Below are 21126 nucleotides of genomic sequence, written 5' to 3' on the forward strand. Positions count from 1 at the left end.
AGCTGGAGATATGATTTTTTGATCAGAGAGGGAATGGTACATGATCAACTGAAAAGTGATGAAGGACGTCCTTAAGCAAGAGTATTTTTTTGAATATCTGCATTTGCAGAATGTATGAAACATTTCCAGACCAACTAACAAAGTAGGGATACCAGCATTCCAGGAGGCGAATTTTAATCATCTGAAAAATCAAATAATACTTTCAGCAATATAAGCTTAGTATTCAGTCACATGACAATATTTGGTGGTCCAAAAATGTATTATATTATACTAAGGAAGTTATCCGTGAAGGCATTTATATTTCAGTCAGGGTAGCAGTTCCATCATGTTCTTCACCAAATGTTAGTAGAAATGTGGTATTGACAAAGATGTGAGCTTTATCCAGATTGAGATCAAATTGTAAACATCAGGCCAAAGCAGGGTAAATCAGAGCTGCTTCAAGCATGACAACATATTTCAAGTGAATGTGTAAAACAAAACTGTGTAATATCACTAATGTAATCAATTAGTACACAAAAGAAATATTCAGAAAATCCGATTTACTTTCAGCATAAAAATTGAAGACAAGAACATAACAAGGCTTAGTACATTGATGAAGTATGACTTGCAGAACCAGGAGAAGCTCTACAATATATCATAGATCAAGTAAAATCTATAAGTTTAAAATAGGGAATATTTATGAACAAAAAGTCAAAACAATGGATTTTAGAAGGAATATATTAGAATAAACTAGAATGAAGACAAAATGAGTGATATCATACTGAACAAATAAATATCTTTGTTATTTAGGACAAATTATAACAGGACATGATAGATGTTATGTAGAAGTTAGTAGGATAGATAGTCAGCAGGAATGTTGAAGATAACAGATATGTTAATAACAAGATAAGTCAGGCTTGTAACAAGGAAAACACCAATAAACTGCTACATTCTATCTATCTACTGTATGCCTTAGAAACCTGGACCATAAGTAAAAATCTATGGAGTAAATTGGAGGGCTTTGAAATATCGATGCTAAGATATAAGCTAAAAATCACATAAACAAATGATAAGATAAAATGAAGTCTCTGAAATTTCAAGAGCAAAAAGAACTCTAAAAAGTGAGCCCAATTTACAAAAAAAAAGTCAGTATTTTGACCATTTAATCAGAGTGGAAAAGTCACATAGATCTTTTCCAAAGAGTGGAGTGGAGGACACCAGGAAGAGAGGTCAGCATGATCATAATTTAACAAAGGGATTCTCAGACTAGTCACTGATCCTTTCCTGTGGGTATGTGAGGATGGCACAATTCAGACAACAGTAGCATGCAAGGACAGCAGATCTCCTGACAGGAGTGGCCACATGTAGCAGCAGGAATCTTAAATTTATTTTATATTTCATTTACTTTCTAATGCAAATCTCTAATCAGAAAACAGCAAAGTAAAAAAAAAATCAGACAATTTCTTACACAATTCTGATTAATTTATGATGGATACATCTTTGTGATGTTTTATGAAAATAAGTCAATTAGATTTTCTTTGAGTCTAAATATATAACAGAATAGTTTCTGCTAGTCTATTCTAGAATAGGAGATTTCAACCAGAGAGAATCTTTACTTTTAACACCAGCAATTTAAGGATCTTTTGATTTCCTCTTTTGACACTTAATTTTAAAAAGTGGTATGTAATTTTCAAAAGCACGCTGTTCCTTTTACCTGTGTTAATTATGTAGCGGATGGCTTCAGGTCCAAGTGTGTCATAAAGTGGCACTATTACCATGGAGTAGGTGTAGCATGCCAGTTCAGCAATAATCCACTGGATGGGAAGTTGCATTTATAAATAAAGGAAAATAACAAGATAAAAAAACTTCACATATTCATATAAACATCACAGAAAATTTCTTGTTTTGTTAAGGATATTTATAAATTAACTGTTGTAACCAATTCTTACCTCAGGTCTGTTCTGTGCAAAAACACCAATGAACTGGTCTGGAGATGACCTGCAGTTTTTTTGGAGCAGTCCAGATCCCAAGTTCTCAGCTCGGTTTGCAACCTGTGACAAAAAAAAGTATTTTTCGTAATATCCCATTTGTTTTCAGGTCTCAACCAACGAACCTGAACTAAATGGAGCTCTGCTGTAACTAAAGTCCCATTAAGTTGTGCACCTACGGCTCAGTCTGTAGTACTCTTGCTCTGTACTACAGGAACCCAGCTTCAAGTTCCCTTCCAGCAACAACATATTCCTAAATGGTGCAAAATCTGCCATGGCCAACAAATGTTGTTCAAGGTTGTTCGAAGTTAAAAGACCAATTAAAATGTTAGAAACAGCAGTAATTTTGAGGTTTTGGAGAACAAAGTAGGAACAGGAAAAGAAAAAAAAGGGAGAAGAAAGCATGACTGCACCCTAACAACAATAGCAGACTATAAAAGCTGCTATATATAACAAGGAAATGTCTAGCAAAGACCCGCTGAAAGCACAGTCAGAAGAATTTATAATGGGATATATTAAAATGGCAGAGAAGCCAAATGATTAGTTTGGGGTCTGTTTAACTGAGTAAAATATCAGAATTGTCCCAGAACAAGCAGATCCAAGTGGCTGGAAAGAATGAGGAGTTGAAAGAAATCAGCAGCAGTGTAAGATTGTAGCAGAGAAATTATTGGTGCTGCAAGTTAATAATTTGATGGATCTGACCGACTTCATCCCAAAAGTGTTGAAGGAAGTGGCTTTTAAGGTGGTTGGTTCATTGGTGATCATCATCCAAAAGTCTATGGATTCTGGAATTATTCCTGTGGATTGGAAGGTAGCAAAAATCACCCAACTATTTTAGGAGTGAAGATAAGAAACTACAAACCTGTTAAGCCTTTCATCAGTAGTAAACAAAATGGGATCGGTTATTATAAAAGATAGAATAAATAGACAATAATGGTTCAAATTGTACATTCACAAATCTATGTTGACAATGGGAAAAGTAGCTGAAGGCAAAATCAGATGAGGCTGTGGCTGAAGGAATCTGTGGCTCAAGGAAGGCTTGTCAGAAGGGGCCATTTGAGGTTGGGAGTGAAAGAGAGGTGTCAGCATGAGCAATTTAGAGATAGGCTTTGTAAATACTAAGTGGTCACATGGGTTCCTTCTGTCTAACATTCCTGAGGTAACCACCTCGCAAAGTACAGCAGAACTTTCCAATGTCTGCAAATGTTGCTCAGAACTGAAGATATTCATGCCCATAGAAAGTTATGCTCCCTGGGCAATTCCTACAGAGGTCAGTGTATCAGGATATCGGCAAGGTCCCTGTGCACATCTTGTGTCACATATCTAGACATTTGCTTTCTAACAATTCGGAGACCAGAAGAGATTGGCCGATTACTTCCCCCACCAGAGACATGGCTGCTATCTGAACCACTTCAAGATGTACCACAGATGATATGTTAATAGGCCCTTCCAAACCCACTGCCTCCATTACCCAAGAGAGGAAGGGCAGCCAAAATAAGGGACACCGTAACATCTAATTTCTCCCCCTGCATTCATACATTATCCTGAAACAGAAATGTGTTGCCGTCCCTTCTGTTTAACTGAGCCAAAATCCTGAAACTCAATTTCTAACCTACATCACGTGAACAACAATGGTACAAAAGTGGCTCACCACCACTTCCAATAGGGATGAGCAGTAAAAGATTAGTCTAGCTAGTGTCAGCTATACCACAGCCTCCTGGTCAGACATAACCCCAACAACTTATTCACTAAACAAAGGACACAGAAAGGCACCGGGTCCTGCTACACAGAGAAACTGACAGTACTATGCCATCTAAATGATTGACTCTTGTTTCAAACTATTAAGTGTATCTCACTAATTGTCCAGAACTATAGAAGGTTCCAGAAAACCATAAAAATGTATAAAAACAATGTTCATCTGCAGACCTTGCACTTGGAAGCTCTGTTGGAATCTTCTGAGGCCTTCTGAGGAGATCAGTATGGCAAGAGGCAGAGACCATCTGACCATCCAGAAACAGACAGAGAGAAAGAAAGCAGCTTCACAGGCCCAAAGGCACAGCCAGAGAGAGCGCAACTGCATAAACCCAAAAGAGACTCAGGAAATATGGTAACCATGAGAGATAGTATGTTTAGAACTAAAGATTATTATAACTTAGCTCCTCATAAGGTCGATGCCATATTGGAATTGTTACTGGGGAATGAACCCAGCCAGGTGTTAAATTTGGAGATAGGTGAGCACTTTGGCGATAGTGACCATAATTCGGTTACGTTTACAATAGCAATGGGAAGGGATAGGTATATACCTCAGGGAAAGAGGTATAACTGGAGCAAAGGCAATTGTGATGCGATTAGGTAAGACTGAGGGTGCATACGATGGGGAAGGAAACTGGAGGGGATGGACATACTTGAAATGTGGAGCTTATTCTTGGAACACATAAAAGTGGATAAATTTCCAGGACCTGATCAGGTGTAACCTAGAACTCGGCAGGAAGCTAGGGAAGCGATTGCTGGGCCCCTAGTTGAGATATTTGTATAATCGATAGTCACAAGTGAGGTGCTGGAAGACTGGAGGTTGGCTAATGTGGTGCCACTGTTTAAGAAAGGAAGTAAGGACAAGCCAGGGAACTATGGACCAGTGAGCTTGATGTCAGTGGTGGGCAGGTTGTTGGAAGGAATCCCGAGGGACGGGATATACATGTATTTGGAAAGGCAAGGACTGATTAGGGATAGTCAACATGGTTTTGTGCGTGGGAAATCATGTCTCAAACTTGATTGAGTTTTTTGAAGGAGGAACAAAGAGGATTGATGAGGGCAGGACAGTAGATGTGATCTATGTGGACTTCAGTAAGGTGTTCAACAAGGTTCCCCATGGGACACTGGTTAGATCTCACAGAATACAGGGAGAACTAGCCATTTGGATACAGAACTGGCTCAAAGGTAGAAGATAGAGTGGTGTTGGAGGGTTGTTTTTCAGACTGGAGGCCTGTGGCCAGTGGAGTATGACAAGGATCGGTGCTGGGTCCACCACTTTTCATCATTTATATAAATGATTTGGATGTGAGCATAAAAGAGGTACAGTTAGTAAGTTTGCAAATTGGAGGTGTACTGGACAGCGAAGAAGGTTACCTTAGATTACAATTGGATCTTGATCAGATGGGCCATTGGGCCGAGAAGTGGCAAATGGTGTTTAATTCAGATAAATGTGTGGTTTGGGAAAGGTTTGGGAAAGCAAATCTTAGTAGGACTTATACACTTAATGGTAAGGTCCTAGGGAGTGTTGCTAGGGACCTTGGAGTTCATAGCTCCTTGAAAGTGGAGTCGCAGGTAGATAGGATAGTGAAGAAAGCATTTGGTATGTTTTTCTTTATTGGTCAGAGTATTGGGTACAGGAATTGGGAGGTCATGTTGCGGCTGTACAGGACATTGGTTAGGCCACTTTTGAAACAGTGCGTGCAATTCTGGTCTCCTTCCTATCGGAAAGATGTTGTGAAACTTGAAAGGGTTCAGAAAAGATTTACAAGGATGCTGCCAAGATTGGAGGATTTGAGCTATAGGGAGAGGCTGAACAGGCTGGGATTGTTTTCACTGGAGCGTCGGAGGCTAAGGGGTGACCTTATTGAGGTTTATAAAATCATGAGGGGCATGGATAGGATAAATAGGCAAAGTTTTTTTTTCTCTGGGCTGGGGAGTCCAGAACTAGAGGGCAAAGGTTTAGAGTGCGAGGGGAAAGATATAAAAGAGACCTAAGGGGCAACTTCTTTGCACAGAGTATGGTATGTGTATGGAAGAGGAAGTGGTGGAGGCTAGCACAATTGCAACATTTAAAAGGCATCTGGATGGGTATATGAATAGGAAGGGTTTGGAAGGCAGTGGTGGAAAGTTGTGTGTGGAATCTGAGGATAGGGGAAGATTTGTCATTATTCACATTGGAAAACGGCAATGTTAGTGAGAATACGAAGGTATAGGTGATAAGATTAGATGGGATTGAGTTTGAGAAAGAGGAGGTTTTAACAATTTTGAAAGATCTGAAAATAGATAAGACCCCTGGGCCAGATGGGATTTATCCTCAGATTCTCTGGGAAACCAGGGAGGAGATTGCAGAGCCTTTGGCTTTGATCTTTATGCCATCATTGTCAACAGGAACAGTGCCACAAGACTGAAGGATAGAAAATGTTCCCTTGTTCAAAAAGGGGAGTCAGGACAACTCTGGCAATTATAGGCCAGTGAGCCTCACTTTGGTTGTGGGTAAGGTGTTGGAAAAAGTTATAAGAGATAGGATTGAGAATCATCTGGAAAGGAATAATTTGATTTGGAAAGGGTATGTTGTGCCTCACTAACCTTAGAGTTCTTCGAGAGAGTGACTAAACAAGTGTATGAAGGTAAAGCAGTTGATGTGGTGTATATGGACTTCAGTAAGGCATTTGATAAGGTTCCATATGGTAGGCTGTTTCACAAAATATGGTGTTTCGGTATTGAAGGTGATTTAGCGGTTTGGATCAGAAATTGGCTAACTGAAATAAAACAGAGGGTGATGGTTGATGGGAAATGTTCATCCTAGAGCTCAGTTACCAGTTGTACGCTGCAAGGACCTGTTTTGGGGCCGCTGCTGTTTGTCATTTTTAGAAATGATCTGGATGTGGGTGTAGAAGGATGGGTTAGTAAATTTGTGGATGACACTAAGGTAGGCAGAGTTGTGGAAAGTGCCAAAGACTGTTATGGGTTACAGGGGGACATAGATAAGGTGCCGAGCTGGACTCAAATGGAGTTTAATGCGGAAAAGTGTGAGAAAGTTCACTTCAGAAGTAGTAACAGGAATGCAGAGTACTGGGCTAATGATAAAATTCTTGGCAGTGAAGATGAACAGAGAGATTTTTATTAGATTAGATTACTTACAGTGTGGAAACAGGCCCTTCGGCCCAACAAGTCCACACCGACCAGCCGAAGCGCAACCCACCCATACATATACCCCTTACCTAACACTACAGGCAATTTAGCATGGCCAATTCACCTGACCCGCACATCTTTGTGACTGTGGGAGGAAACCGGAGCACCCGGAGGAAACCCACGCAGACACGGGGAGAACGTGCAAACTCCACACAGTCAGTCGCCTGAGGCGGGAATTGAACCCAGGTCCCTGGCGCTGTGAGGCAGCAGTGCTAACCACTGTGCCACCGTGCCGCCCAATCTCGGTGTACAGGTGCATAAACGCCTGAAAGTTGCCATCCAGGTTGATCGGGTTGTTAAGAAGGCAGATGGTGTATTGGCGTTTATTGGTAGGGGTTGAGTTTCAGATCCATGAGGTCATGCTACAGCTGTACAAGGCACTGGTAAGGCTGCACCTGGGGTATTGCATGCAGTTCTGGTCACTACATTATAGGAAGGATGTGGAAGCTTTGGAAAGGGTTCAGAGGAGATTTACTAGGATGTTGTCTGGTATGGAAGGAAGGTCTAATGAGGAAAGGCTGAGGGATTTGAGGGTCTTTTCATTATAGAGGAGAAGGTTGAGAGGTGACTTAACTGAGACGTGAAAGATAATCAGAGGACTAGATAGGTTGGACAGTAAGAGCCTTTTTCCTTGGATGGTGAAGGCTAACACGAGAGGACATAGCTTTAAATTGTGGGGTGTTAGATTTAGGACAGATATCGGGATAGTTTCTTTACTCAGAGTAGTAGGGACGTGGAATGGCTTGCCTGCAACAGTAGTAGACTCACCAATGTTAAGGGCATTTAAATGGGCATTGGACATACATACGGATAAAAATGGAATGGTGCAGGTTAGATGGGCATCAGATTGATTTCACAGGTTGGTGCAAAATTGAGGACCGAAGGGCCTGTATTGCACTGTAACATTCTATGTTCTATAATGTGGAGATGGTTTTGCATTGGCACCGACTTATATTCACAGTGATTTGACCACTTCAGCGTTGAGAACATCTGGGCAAATTCATTCATAACATTCTGGTCGCAGTTGTCTCACTTGTTTAAGAAGGAAGTAGACAACAGCTATATCTCTTAAGTAAGTAAAGAAAACCAAAAATGAAGCAATATTATGATGATAAATAAGTACGTAATGTCTGATGGTTCTTTTAAATTTGTTCTCACCTCTTTATAGGAGAGCCACTGATAGGGGTGTTTGGGTTTTCGGAATCCCAAGCATGGGCCATCCCCTAAACAAAGAAGGAACACAATTATTTCATTAATTTACTCCCTCATAATACTAATAGCTCTCCTATAACATTCCTCATTGTTCTTAATGAGATTAAACCACTGTAAAAGGAAATGTCTGGGTAGTGGCAAGAAAGGTGTTGGAAAGACATTTACCAGTAATCTTGCCGTTGACAATAACAAGTGTCTTTTTGCCTGGTTGTTGAAAAATAAATATCAATACATACCCATTGAAGGTAGATCTCAAATGAATGTAGTTCCATATCCTTTACCAATGTATTCAGATTACAGATATTCTACATTAATTGCAAAATTGAAGGGTCTTAAGCTTTGGTAACTAAATTTGATGACTACACGAAGATAGGTAGTGAAGTAAGTTGTGAAGACGAATTTAAAAGAAGCCACAAAGGGTTATAGTCAGATTAAGTGAACGGACAAATATAGTAAAGAGTGTAATTTGGGAAAGTAACAAATTTTCCATTTGTCAGGAATTTAAAAAAGAAAGCCATCTGAACGCTGAGATAAAGGGATCTGCACATCCAAATCCATGAATCACAAAAGATTAGCACAGCAAACAAGGAGGAAAGCTGATAGAATGTTGCTATTGTGAAGGAAATTGTATCCAAAAGTAGGGAAGTTATGCCTCTTTTGTACAGGGCTTTGATGAGACCACATCTAAAGTATTGCAAAACGTCTATCTCCTTATTTAAGGAAAGATGCAAATGTATTGGAAGAGTTCAAACAGTGTTTACTAGACCAATACATAAAACAGGTTGGTTATTTTAGGAGACTATATTAAGCTTGTATTTGCAGGAACTTAGAAAAGCAAGAAGTGCTGTTATTGAAATATACAAGATCCTGAGGGGTCTTGACAGTGTGGATATGGAAAGGATGTTTCCTGTTGTATGAGAATCTAGAACTAGAGGTCTTGCTTTCAAAATTAGGGGGTCACCCATTCAAGCTAAAGATAAGGAGAAATCTTCTCAGATGGTACTGAGTATTTGAAACTCTCTTCTTCAACAATTCCTTCTCTCAGAAGGTTGAATGTCTTTAGAATTCCTTGCCACAGAGAGCTGTGAGTACAGGATCCTTGCAAATAATTAAGACAGAGAAACAGACTCTTGATCAACAGGGGAATGAGGGAATGAGGGGTTATTAGGAAAGAGCAGGAAGCTGAGTGTAAGAAATGCTGGATCAGCCATGATCCTACTGAAAGGTGGGAGAGGCTCAAGAGACCAAAAGGCCCACTCCTGTTCCTATTTCTTATGACCTTATATTGTAATAATGTGATTGAAGCCGAGTCCTTGGCTATTTTTAAGGCAACGATAGGCAGATTCTTGATAAGCAAAGTTTGGGGTGAAAGGTTAATAAGGATAGACAGGAATGTGGAACTATCGGATCAGCCATGATCTTAGAGAAGGGCAAAGCATGTTTGAGGCACCAAGTGGCCTAATCCTACTCCTAATTTGTATGTGCACACGTAATAAGAAAGTGATCAAAAAATATACCAATTTGTAACTATATTCTGTTACCAATAAAGCTCTTCTTCAATTAAAACTCAGTGCTAACAAAAATGTTTTAATTACAGAACTTATATTCACAATCCATCTCTCCAAAACTGAATCAGAAATATTTTCAAAAGTTCATACCCATGATTGTTTCTTTGACTATGAATTCATATAATTGTACAGATTTTGAGATTCTATTACAGAAAGGAACAACCTTTCCGACAATGTTCACTTTTCATTCAGCACGGTCAATGACTTTGAAGGAGATTAGGTTGTGTACAAGTATTAACTTTCTGATTCTGGATGAATTTTTCTTTGGGGATGGGCTTACCAAATACCTTTGGAAGGCACAGTAGATAAGTCCATCGCCTTTCTACCACCATGCCATATTGCCAATATTGTGAAAGCTGACAACTCAGATGACTACCAGGAGGCCAATTTAACCATTTCAATGGCCAATTAATGGCTACTTTCATGCCTAAGTAGATACATTTCCTACATCAGGAAGACCCACTAATACAAGGGTCCCAGGTGAGTGCCTTCCTTTTATGGGCATTCCTTGGCACATGGAGGAGTCCCCAACTGGCAAGAGCACCGTCAGCGCATAAAGAAAGCATAACTATATCCCAAGCACTGAGGCCTACCTGCCTAGCCAGATGTACTCCAACTTAACTGCTGTGTCTTCAAAGACACCTTGCCATGAAGGAGACTTCTCTCTAAAGCTGCAGCCCGAGCACTGATGAGGCTGTCAGCTGAGGTGGTCCCGGCAGCAGACTCTTGGCCATCCCTTGCAATAATCTGGTCTGAGTCCCATCACCACCCAAAGTGACTGCTTTTGATCTTGACAATAGGACACCACAACATTACCAGCAATATTCAGCCTTCTTGTTTGAACAGAAAGCCTCCCCATTCAGAAACATTGAGAAATTTCAATGTTTTATCTTTGCATACACATTTTATCCTGGTCTATAATGAATATCTTAAACATATTTAAAATAATGGAGACATTGTGCAACTTGATTAGTTTGCTGTAATTACATGTTCAAGTTAGTTTAATACTTACTAATGAAACTTTCCCAAAACTGATTTCCAGACATGGAATAAAAGTGATTGTCATTAACAGCAATTGATAGAAATGATTTCAAGAAGGTCAAGAAAAATTGGAGTTAATAGGGGGTCTAGGAAAAAAGCAGATTGCTCAATCTGCACTCCTGTTCATCAGCTTAAACATTCACTGCCTCCCCACCAAGAAACCGTAGACAGTGTGTACAATATGCAAGATGTTGGTGTCACCAAGTCACTTCTGACAGAACATTTCAAACACATGAACTCTACCATCTTGAAGAACAATGGTGTCAGATGCCCAGAACACTAGCATTGCAAGTTGCCTACCAAGCCAATCAATCATTGCTCTGACTTGAAACTGTGACACACTGTTTTTTCATTCCTGTTCAGTCAAAATCCTGGAATTCCCTTCCTATTAATACTGTAGTCATACATACACTCCACAGAATGCAGTAGTTCAATGAGGTAGCTCACCAGCATTTTCTTAAGGGCAGTTAGGGCATGGAAACAAATGCTGGCCTGGCCAATGATACCCACATCCCTTGAAAGAATAAAATAAAAGCAAGATTATTTCTGTTGGTTGGAAAGATTATAGGAAGCCAAGGTAACCAGATAGAAAGAGAAGAGAATTGAGGGTGATGTTTGCATGCATGTTTACAATGTGGAATTTTAAGCCATGAGCTCATTGTTGAGGTACAGTTCATGAATTATTTTAAAAGGGTATCTGATGGTTCTTGTTCAAGACATATCTTGAAGGAAATCAGAACCAAGTAGTAGAATGTAATTAGATTAAAACATAGTTTAATTCGAGAAATATGGACTAAATAACCTGCTTCTACACTTGATCATCTATGATTCCACAATGTTATGAGGCAGATACGTCTCATGTGCCCACTGCTCTATTATGGACCAGACAAACCCCCCTCAAAACATAAGTAGCCTAGACACGAACTTTTTCTCATTTTAAAAAGCTAAGTTTAGAATGTTGCTTTCCAAATACAATTCAACTGGTGAAACTATTCACTTTACACAAAATACTTTATTTTTGTACTACAGTGAAAATACAGAAAAGAATTGGCTTAATAGAAGCAGGATGAGAACTTTGAGCTGTAACAGAGAGAGAAATAAGAGCTTCCACATTCAGGTCAAGACCTCAGCAACTGCAGAGATCTAAAACTGAAGCTTGACCCCACTGCTTCTATTGTTCCAACTTTTGAAAAAAGGTCCCAAGACCTCATAAGCTGTTTACTCTATTGGCTTTGAGCAGACTAATTGTCACCTGTCTCAAACTTTCTTCACAAAAAAAAGGACAAAATACATCTCGTAAAGCCATACTTTCATCACAACTGAAATTGGACCAAGCCTTGAAATGGCACTCTGCTAGCCATCACCAATATCTCCCCACATTCCCCAAGGAGATAAATGCTATCCCTTTGTATATCATATGTGAATTCACAGTTCTTCATTGCATTATGCATACTAAATTGTAGAATGCTTTGTTTTATAGTGAAAGACCACTATAACATGTAAACTTCATTTTAACCAATGGCATATTAGTCCCGGAACTTTGGACTCAGTTGCCCAAAGTCAACTCAAACCACTTGGCTTACAGTAACAACTGCTTATCCAGTTTGTTTGTGCTTTTGTATATTACAAGTAATTTAATCTGAACACTAATTTTACAACTGTATCAGAGAGCTGGAGAAAATATTGGCAGCATAGGTTCATGATTAAAATGGGGATTGCCATGGTCTCTGCCTTGTATATGTCTCTCACATTATTTATAGCTTCCTCTTTATCTGCATATCTTTCTTTCATTACATGTCCATTTGAAAGAGAGCAAGAGGGCAAACTTATGTTATAATGGCAGTGAATGCTTATATCAATTCAATGGAGGCAGCTAGCATGGTGGGCTACTTCCTGAACATTCTGCAGAACTTTCACCAATATTCTTACTGAGGAATGGATTTTGGGCCAGGCTTTTGATGAGGGAGATTGAAAGTGAAATTAAGTACCAATGGGGTCCAAGGAAATGTGTCTAATTGAACCCAAAATTATCTGTGTAGCAGACACAGAGGATGATGGGCAAGAGACTGGAATCCTGTGTCCAGGGAGATTCCACAGGGATCAGCGTATGGGGTCCTTGCTGTTTGTAGTATATATAAACAATTTAGACTTCACTGTAGAAGGATTCATCAGTAAGTTCACAGATTATGCAGAAACTGGTACTCACCTTACAAAGAAATTTCAATTAATACTGTTTGAGGACAACAGCTTTGTCTGCACATGGGCATCCATGCCATTTACATTCGCTATATGAACTGACAAATGATCAATTGGATAGCTAAATCATTAATAGGAAATAATTCTACACACAAATAATACAATTTTAAAAACTTTGAATAATCTGATTATTATACGCAGAAGAACTTTATTACACTCATGTAACTGAATTTTCTTTTCACATCACAACAGTAACGAGACCTCAGTTCTTATTCAGTCATAAAACATGTTGCAGCATCCTGAGATCTGAAGGCATCATATTAATAGATGTTCTTGCTTTCTTTGATTTGTAGTCCATTCTTCTTTTTACAGATATGAACACTCCCATTCACCTTTTACAGACCAGCCAGGCATTGGGCTTAATAGGTCTTGTGAAATCTACCTCGAGCAATTTATATAAACTATACACGACAGGAAAACCTTGATAGGAAAGTATAATCGTAGTGTTTGCTTTCCATAGATTTTCAACATATTACAGATAGATACCCTGTTTTATTAATTATTGGTGTTCACAATCTAAAAGTTATCTACTGGTACAAGACATCACAATATTTGGGCTGCCATGCCATCTGTGTAATGTACAATTTATTCCAAACCTGGGTAACATTCAAATAATCATAAGATACCTGACCTAATTATAATGTCTAATTGGAAACAACTCCAATCTTTCACTTTTAATTTTGGATGCCTATCCCTTGGCCTGAATTTTTCAGCCCAGCTCCTTTTGTAAGACTAAATGGCTTCTCATTAAAAAAAAACATTGGAATTGCTCTGAACACAGTCCAAAGATGTGCAGGTCAGGTGAATTGGCCGTGCTAACCCGTCCATAGTGTTAGGTGCATTAGTCAGAGGGAAGGGAGTCTGGGTGGGTTGCTCTTCGGAGGGTCGGCGTTGATTAGTTGGCCAAAGGGCCTGTTTCTGCACTGTAGGGAATCTAATCTTAATCTAATCTAAAAAAAACCCATCATAAATGTTTTGTTGACAAGGAATGAAAGAGGCAATGCATCTGGGTTTCCCACTATGTGGTGCTCTGTCACAATCGCTTTGCTTCCCTGCTCCAGTGCCATACATTCCTGCTTTGAGTAGACCATGACTGCAGAGAGCAGTAGTATGGTGTCAACCCATTGCATTCCCATTTAGACAGCCTGTGCCATAAAACTCAAAAGAAGAATGCCCTGGGCTTGGATTAAGTTTCTCTTCCAAATGAAGTCACTTTAGTTTTTTAGAAGAAAATGTTTATTTGGAGAGTGTAAGCTGTTCTGAAATTTGTAATTCATTAATAGAAGTAGTAGATTTTCAAATAAAACACTAATAGTATTACTGCTGGTTGGATTCCCATCAACAGATCATCTGTTCTGGCTTTGTTTATTAATGTTCACCTCAGGTTTGCTCTGCAGTGCTAGAAGCTGGTTGGAGTCAGAGCCTGCTCATCTCGGGACATTCTCAAAAGCCATTAAAAAAAAATAAGAGTTTTGAAAGTGAAATTGTCAGTATTATTGTTCGTCAACACCAGTTCTCCATCCTGCCAACTACCTAAACATTCCAATATGATACAACAAGGCAGAAAACAGGGAGGACCTTCTACCCACAGTTATGCCAGGAAATTCGGCATTCCTTCCCACCAATGCACAGAAGACATGGATCCCTGGATGATTGCACAAACCAGAGAGAAAGCCAAACAGCAATAAAGGAAAAGCAGAAGGAAGGAAGAGAAGGAGTAAAATGAAAATGGAGGTGGGGAAAGGGGAGGCGGGGACAACAAACTAAATGAAGGAAGAGAGGGACAGAAAGAGAGGTGAAAGGCATCCACATACAGAGAATGAACTGCTATTGATGCTGTCCAATTAATTAACCAAGTGCAAAACTGATTAAAAATTGGAAGTGATGTTTAATCATGATTCTGCCAAATATAAAACAAGTGAGAAACAACAATCTGTAACTGCTCCAAAATGTTGAAAATTCAATGGATAACTTCAGTAGCAATCTTTCAGTATTTATAAAGAACCCTTTCAATTGCGACAGGGAAATTATTCTGGGATCCAGAAACTTGCCTGTTATGTGTAATCCTCGTTGGTATACTTCATACATTGTCCTTGCATCATCGTGATAGTGTGTCATAAGCTGAAGGCTGTCACCTAATACAGAGCCACGAGCTTGGTCAGTGCCCTAATGAAACAAAACAATCTGTGTGAAAGAACTTTATGCAGGTGGATAACGATAAACACATCTAGATTGTCAGCACTATTTTTCTTGAATTAGAATGATGTTTAAATCAGTGTTTTGATAAAACCTTGATAAACAATTTGGAGATGCCAGTGTTGGACTGGACTTGAATAACAGGAGAATCTTGCTCACGACTGTAATGAGGCAGCCGTAAATGGAAACAAAGTATTAAAGAGGACAAAACAAAGTGGGAAGGGGTGCAATCTATGAATGTGGGAGTTAGTCAATGTTACAGATGTGAAGGAACTGGAGATGATCACTAAGGTGGGATGATGCAATATCATTTAAGGAATTCAAAAGAAAGGATTAAAAAATACATTCAGCAGCTTATTTTAACATATGAATTCTTTGAGGATAAAAAGTAAATTTATAACTAATATGCAGAATTTGACAGCTCATTTAAAAAGCTCTGCCTTATGTTCTCATGAAACAGACAGTGAAAGAAAGTAGTAACTGGCTCAAAAGGTAGGATTACGAACTAACCAGTCTGATTTAGATTCTGCAGTGCCTCCATACTTAACTCTTCTCTATACTGAGTTAATGGCATCTCGCCTGCAGCAAGTAAGGGCCCATATGTTGTCGATCCAATCATGGATCAGTTTATTTTGGACCAGGTTTAATACATAATCTTAGAGTAAAAGATACCCAAGGAAAGTGATCAAAACATGGTAGAATGTGGAATTCAGTTTTGTTTTTAAATGAAATTGCAACAAAGGTAGCGAATGCATTGTCAATAATCTTCCAACAAACCGTACGTTTTGGAAAAGTTCCAGATAATTGGAAAATTGCCAAGGTAGTATCCTTATTTAAAAATGTACAATAAATGTGACCCAGGTAACTATAGGCTCGTTAGCTTAACAGCTATCAGTGGAAAAATGTCAGAGTCTATTATAACAGTGTAGGAGCAGAGCACTTAGAAAAGGATAATATGATCAAGCAAATTAATGCTTCATGAAGGGGAATATCATGCTTGACAATTTATTAGAATTCTTTGAGGAGACAACAAAGTAGGATAGATAGAGGGGAACAAGTAATTGTAATATAATTTGGATTTCCAAATAGCATTCAAGAAAAGGTACTACACATGAGGGTACTTAATATGGGCCCATAGTGTTAGGGCTAGTATATAAGTACAATTAGAGGATTGGCTAACTAATAGAAGAGAGATGTGTGTGTTGGGATAAGGAGGACATTTTCACGATGTTAACCTGCAATTAATGGAGTGCCACAGGGATCGATTAATGAGGGATGAGGGCAGGACTACAAAAGGACACAGACAGATTAAGTGAGTGGGCAAAAGGCTGTGCAGATGAAATGATATGTAAGGTTATGTTCTTTGATAGCAAAGGTAACTAGGTTGATTGAACTGAATTGAAATGAATTTCTTGTCACGTGCACCGAGGCACATTGAAAAGCATGGAAAGCATGGACACCAAGCATGAAAGGGTTTTCTTATGAGGAAAGGTGGAGTAGGTTTGACCTATACTCACTGGATTTCAGAAGAATGAGAGGCAACCTTATTGAAGTCTAGAACATTCTAAAGTTTGTTTCCCTTTGTGGGACCGTCTGGGACCAGATGGTTTGATTGGCCAAATGGCCTACTTCTGCTCCTATGTATTATTCTTAAACCCCTAACTTAAACTTCTCTTTTTCTGTTTGTAAGAATCTAAGCCACCAACGCTCTATTCACTGTTGCTGCAAAGATAAAAAGGAATTAGACAATTTTCAAAATGCTTGGTCTTATATATATATCTCAAGGTATCTTGACTCATTCTGACAACTTTAACGTAACTAGAAAATTACAAAAGCATTAGCAATGAAGAGGTTGAGAAAATTGGTAGAGTGGAAAAGTACCAGCAAGTGCATGCGGATGTTGTATCATAACGTGGAGTCAGCTCTGAGGAGTTTGAATCCAGTGACAGGGTTCAGTCAGGGTCTGGACAGTACAAGTGATCTGGGTGAGGTTCAGTTGGAGTATGTGAGGTAAGCATGAAATCTATTCAATAGTTACCCAGGAGTCAGACTATGTATTTAACAGCCTAAACTTTCCAGGCTCTACGGGCAGCTTATGGATGAGGGAGAGGAATGAGCCAGGAATCGATCTTTGGAGGACTTCCAGACTGAGTGTAGTGATCATGAGAAATTGTATTAGATTACATGTTCAGATATAAATGTATAACTAAGCAAGCTAGAAAACACTGTTGTATTAACAGGTTCTTGATTGCATCGGTCCAACCCATCCATGCTGATCAGATATCCCCACCCAATCTAGTCCCACCTGCCAGCACCTGGCCCAATTCCCTCCAAACCCTTCCTATTCAAATACCCATCCAAATGCCTCTTAAATGTTGTAATTGTACCAGCCTCCACCACATCCTCTGGCAGCTCATTCTATACACGTAGCACCCTCTGCATGAAAAAGTTGCCCCTTAGGTCTCTTTTAGATCTTTCCCCTTTCACCCTAAACCTATGCCCTCTAGTTCTGGACTCCCCAACCCCAGGGAGAAGACTTTGTCTATTTATCTTATCCATGCCCCTCAATTTTGTAAACCTCGATAAGGTCACCCCCATGCTGTACATCCCTATGACCCTATATGACTTGGAGAGGACTTACCTCAATTTCCACTGACTGCATTGAAAGGTCACAGGGTGGCTTTAAGGCTTTGGGTCTGGTGGTTAGCCAGTATGCTATAATAGCTGCAAATGAAGCAATGCCTAGCAGTGTTGGTGGAGGAATTGTGTGAAAAAACTGGCTGATTTCATCCAATTCCAGTAGCTGCAGATTCCTCAAGATTTCCTTTGCTTGCATCTTCTCAATGAGAGAGCTAAATAATTCTGTCAAAGAAAACAAAAGCAATAATCAGGAAGGTTACTTTCCAGAAATTTGATTGAGGGAGGAGGATGTCAAGGTATGAATTAGAACATCTAAATTATCCAGCAAGACCTTCAAGTACTGTTTAATACCATAATATAATATTTGGTTTCAAAATTGCACTGAGAGAAATGTTTGTTCTATTAGTATGTTACTGTGCTATAACAGCTCTTGTCGTTTAGCAGCCAACAACATTGGCATTAGAAAATTGAGAAACATTTAACTAAACACTGTACAATGTTTTTTTTAAGTAAATTCCCAATGAGTTACTGCTTCACCCATTTCATGAGATGGTTGGTTGGGGTAAAAAACTGCAGCACGGTGAATGTTATACACTCAGCGATTCTAGTCTACTCTAGCACCGATGAAAACTCTGGGGGAAATCATTTTCGAAAATGAAAATGACTGACATTTTCAGATTTATTATTTTATAACATGACTGAGAAATTATCCTCAAAATTTAGTCTTAACTTATGGTTTCATTCCCCATGCATTTTGATAACAGTTTTCTGATGTAACTGTGAAATTGAGTTTTGTGAAGTACCTCAGGACCAATAAAAAAAGGATGATTTGGCCTGAATTACTTTCTGACAGAGCTTTCAAAACAAAACAGGAGTAGGTTGTGTTGTAGCTGGAATCTACAATTAGAGTTGGCACGCAGAGTGACAATGCTTAACAATTTAAGGGATTTGATTTATTAATGTCACATGTACTGAGATATAGTGAAAAGTATCGTATTGCGTGCTAATCAGACAAATCATACCTTACGCAAGTACATCAAGGTAATAGAACAATATTGAGAATATAGTGCTACAGCTATAGGGAAAGTGCAGGGAAAGATCAACTCTAATATTTGAGCGGTCCATTCATAAGTCTGATAACAATGGGGAAGACACTGCTCTTAAATCTGTTGCTACGTGTTATCAAACTTTTGTATCTTCTGCCTGATGGAAGGAAGAGGAAGTATAACCAGGGAAAAGTCAGTAAGGTGGACGACTGGAGTAAGAATGCACCGATTTTGTCAGCAAGCATGTTTTTAGCCTTTCCAAATAAACAAACAATCGGTGGCAAGGAGAGTTTCTGTTGCCCACCTTAAAATGCCCTTCAAAAGGTGGCCATGAGCTTTCTGCTTGAATCTCAACAGTCAGTGTGCTGTACTTAGAAAGGGAGTCCCAGCAGTTCAACTCAGCAAAGAAAATAAAAATGTTGTTTTTCCAAATAGATTGGGATCTGAACTGGAGGCAAACATGTGGACATGGTGTCTCTATGTTTCTGCATCTTTCTGCTTCCATGTGATTAAGGTTGCAAGTTTGGAAGATGCTCCCAAAAGAAGCCTTAGCAGTTGTTGCAGTACATCTTGTAGATGGCATGCCACTGTGTATTGGTAGCAAAGTGAGTCAATGTTTAAATTGGTGCCAATCATGTAGGGGTACTTAATCTTGGATGGCATTGAACTTCTTAAATATTGAACAAGCTGCATTTATCAAAGCAAGTGGAGATCATTTCATCAAAGTCCTTATTTGTGCATCATAGATGGAGGACCAGCTTTGGGGGTACTTGCTGCAGACCTCCAAAACCTCTGAGTGGATTCTATGTCACAGTATTTGTATGGCTGGAACAAGGTGAGGACTAGAAATCAGAGTCGAAGAGCATGGTGCTGGAAAAGCACAGCCAGTCAGGCAGCATCCGAGGAGCATGAGAATCTGATCTCCAGTATCTGTGGTCCTCACTTTCTCCTTACTGTGAAGCCTTTTCAGAGGATGCCTATCTTGAAGTAGTTTGCTTCCTCCTGCCACAAGGATCTCAGTGAGTCTCTCTCACTAGACACCCCAGGTCATCTCCTCTGCGTTGGGATTCTCCTGCTCCTCGGATGCTGCCTGACTGGCTGTGCTATACATATGGCTGGCCCAGTGAAGTCTCCAGTGAATGGTAATAAGGCATTTTGGAAAGGTGCACCAAGCAAAGACATGGTGTTACAGAAAATGCCACAGGTTGGTGGGACTGTTGCTCTTGGCTTGAAGAGGTTTATAATATTAGCTATGAAGTACGAGAAAAATAGGAGGACAATCAGGTCAAATCATCCCTTATGGGTCTTGAGGCACTTCACAAAATTCAATTTCATAGTCATGTCAGCAAATGTCAGATATGGTCACCAAAATGCATGAGGAATGAAACCATAAAGGAAGGAGTGTATTTAAGGCATTCCAGTACCAATGTCCCAGTCCAAAAGGCCATGGGTGAATCCAACTCCAGTCCAACATATTAACATTTTGTTAAATCAGTTGAAGGTGAAACTCGCACCCTCACCTGGGCAGAGTGTCTCGCCTCAGAGATCCTGGCTATTCAAATGGTCTGCAGCTCTCCAGTCCCAGCACTATCACCGGGACTATGGTCAGATTGCCTCCAGTACTTAGCCACAAGGAGCTGGAATGAAAGGCAAGTAGTTACAGTGTGAATCACTGCCTGATGCTCCAGGGAAGGTTTGACAGGACTGGAGGAATCCAGACAGACTTTGGGAGGAGGAGGGACCAGCAACTCCCACTCTCCCACCATAAGAGAAAAGGATGCCAGACTGGATGATTGGCATGGGACACTCCATGATGGCTGCTTAAAGTGGCAGAAGGATGAGGGCCTTAAGCGCACAATAAGTAGTCACTGAATGTCATAACTAGCTCATAGGCAAATGGACAGCCCCTGCCTTTCCCAGCCACTGGTATATTTGCAGTTGGGTCAGGCAAATAGGCAGTAGGAATGCTTCTTCTAATATTTTCCATCCTCCAAACCTCCTTTGCACACCCCCTTCCACCTCACTGCTAAGGGACTGTAAAATCCAGCCCATTCACTTAAAACATTCTGATATCTGCATTCACCACAGAATGTCATTTTAATTTTAGAACACTCCTTTCCTTCGCTGTTTTCTTGAGCCTAGGCACATTTCGCCAGGGACCTGGGTTCAATTCCCGCCTCAGGCGACTGACTGTGTGGAGTTTGCACGTTCTCCCCGTGTCTGCGTGGGTTTCCTCCGGGTGCTCCGGTTTCCTCC

At 39.8% G+C, this 21126-nt stretch overlaps 1 protein-coding gene across 7 annotated transcripts in view; it reads right to left on the reverse strand.

The window, feature by feature from the left end:
- LOC132823222 (long-chain-fatty-acid--CoA ligase 6-like) overlaps nt 1-18035 on the reverse strand; it is a 100465-nt gene extending 82430 nt beyond the window's left edge. For 3 of the 7 annotated variants that reach the window (XM_060836845.1, XM_060836847.1, XM_060836846.1), the window contains exons 1-6: nt 17932-18029; nt 17576-17589; nt 15040-15141; nt 8070-8134; nt 1929-2030; nt 1694-1793 (exon numbers count right to left, since the gene is read on the reverse strand). In XM_060836845.1, the coding sequence (XP_060692828.1) occupies nt 1694-1793; nt 1929-2030; nt 8070-8134; nt 15040-15141; nt 17576-17589; nt 17932-18020 (472 nt within the window). In that variant the 5' untranslated portion in view covers nt 18021-18029. Of the gene's footprint in view, nt 1-1693; nt 1794-1928; nt 2031-8069; nt 8135-15039; nt 15155-17575; nt 17590-17825 lie in introns of all 7 variants that reach the window. The other 4 variants (XM_060836842.1, XM_060836843.1, XM_060836844.1 and 1 more) reach the window with 4 other exon arrangements.
- Nucleotides 18036-21126: the final 3091 nt, after the last annotated feature.

Source organism: Hemiscyllium ocellatum, chromosome 16 (assembly GCF_020745735.1).
Source record: "Hemiscyllium ocellatum isolate sHemOce1 chromosome 16, sHemOce1.pat.X.cur, whole genome shotgun sequence".
Taxonomy (NCBI): domain Eukaryota; kingdom Metazoa; phylum Chordata; class Chondrichthyes; order Orectolobiformes; family Hemiscylliidae; genus Hemiscyllium; species Hemiscyllium ocellatum.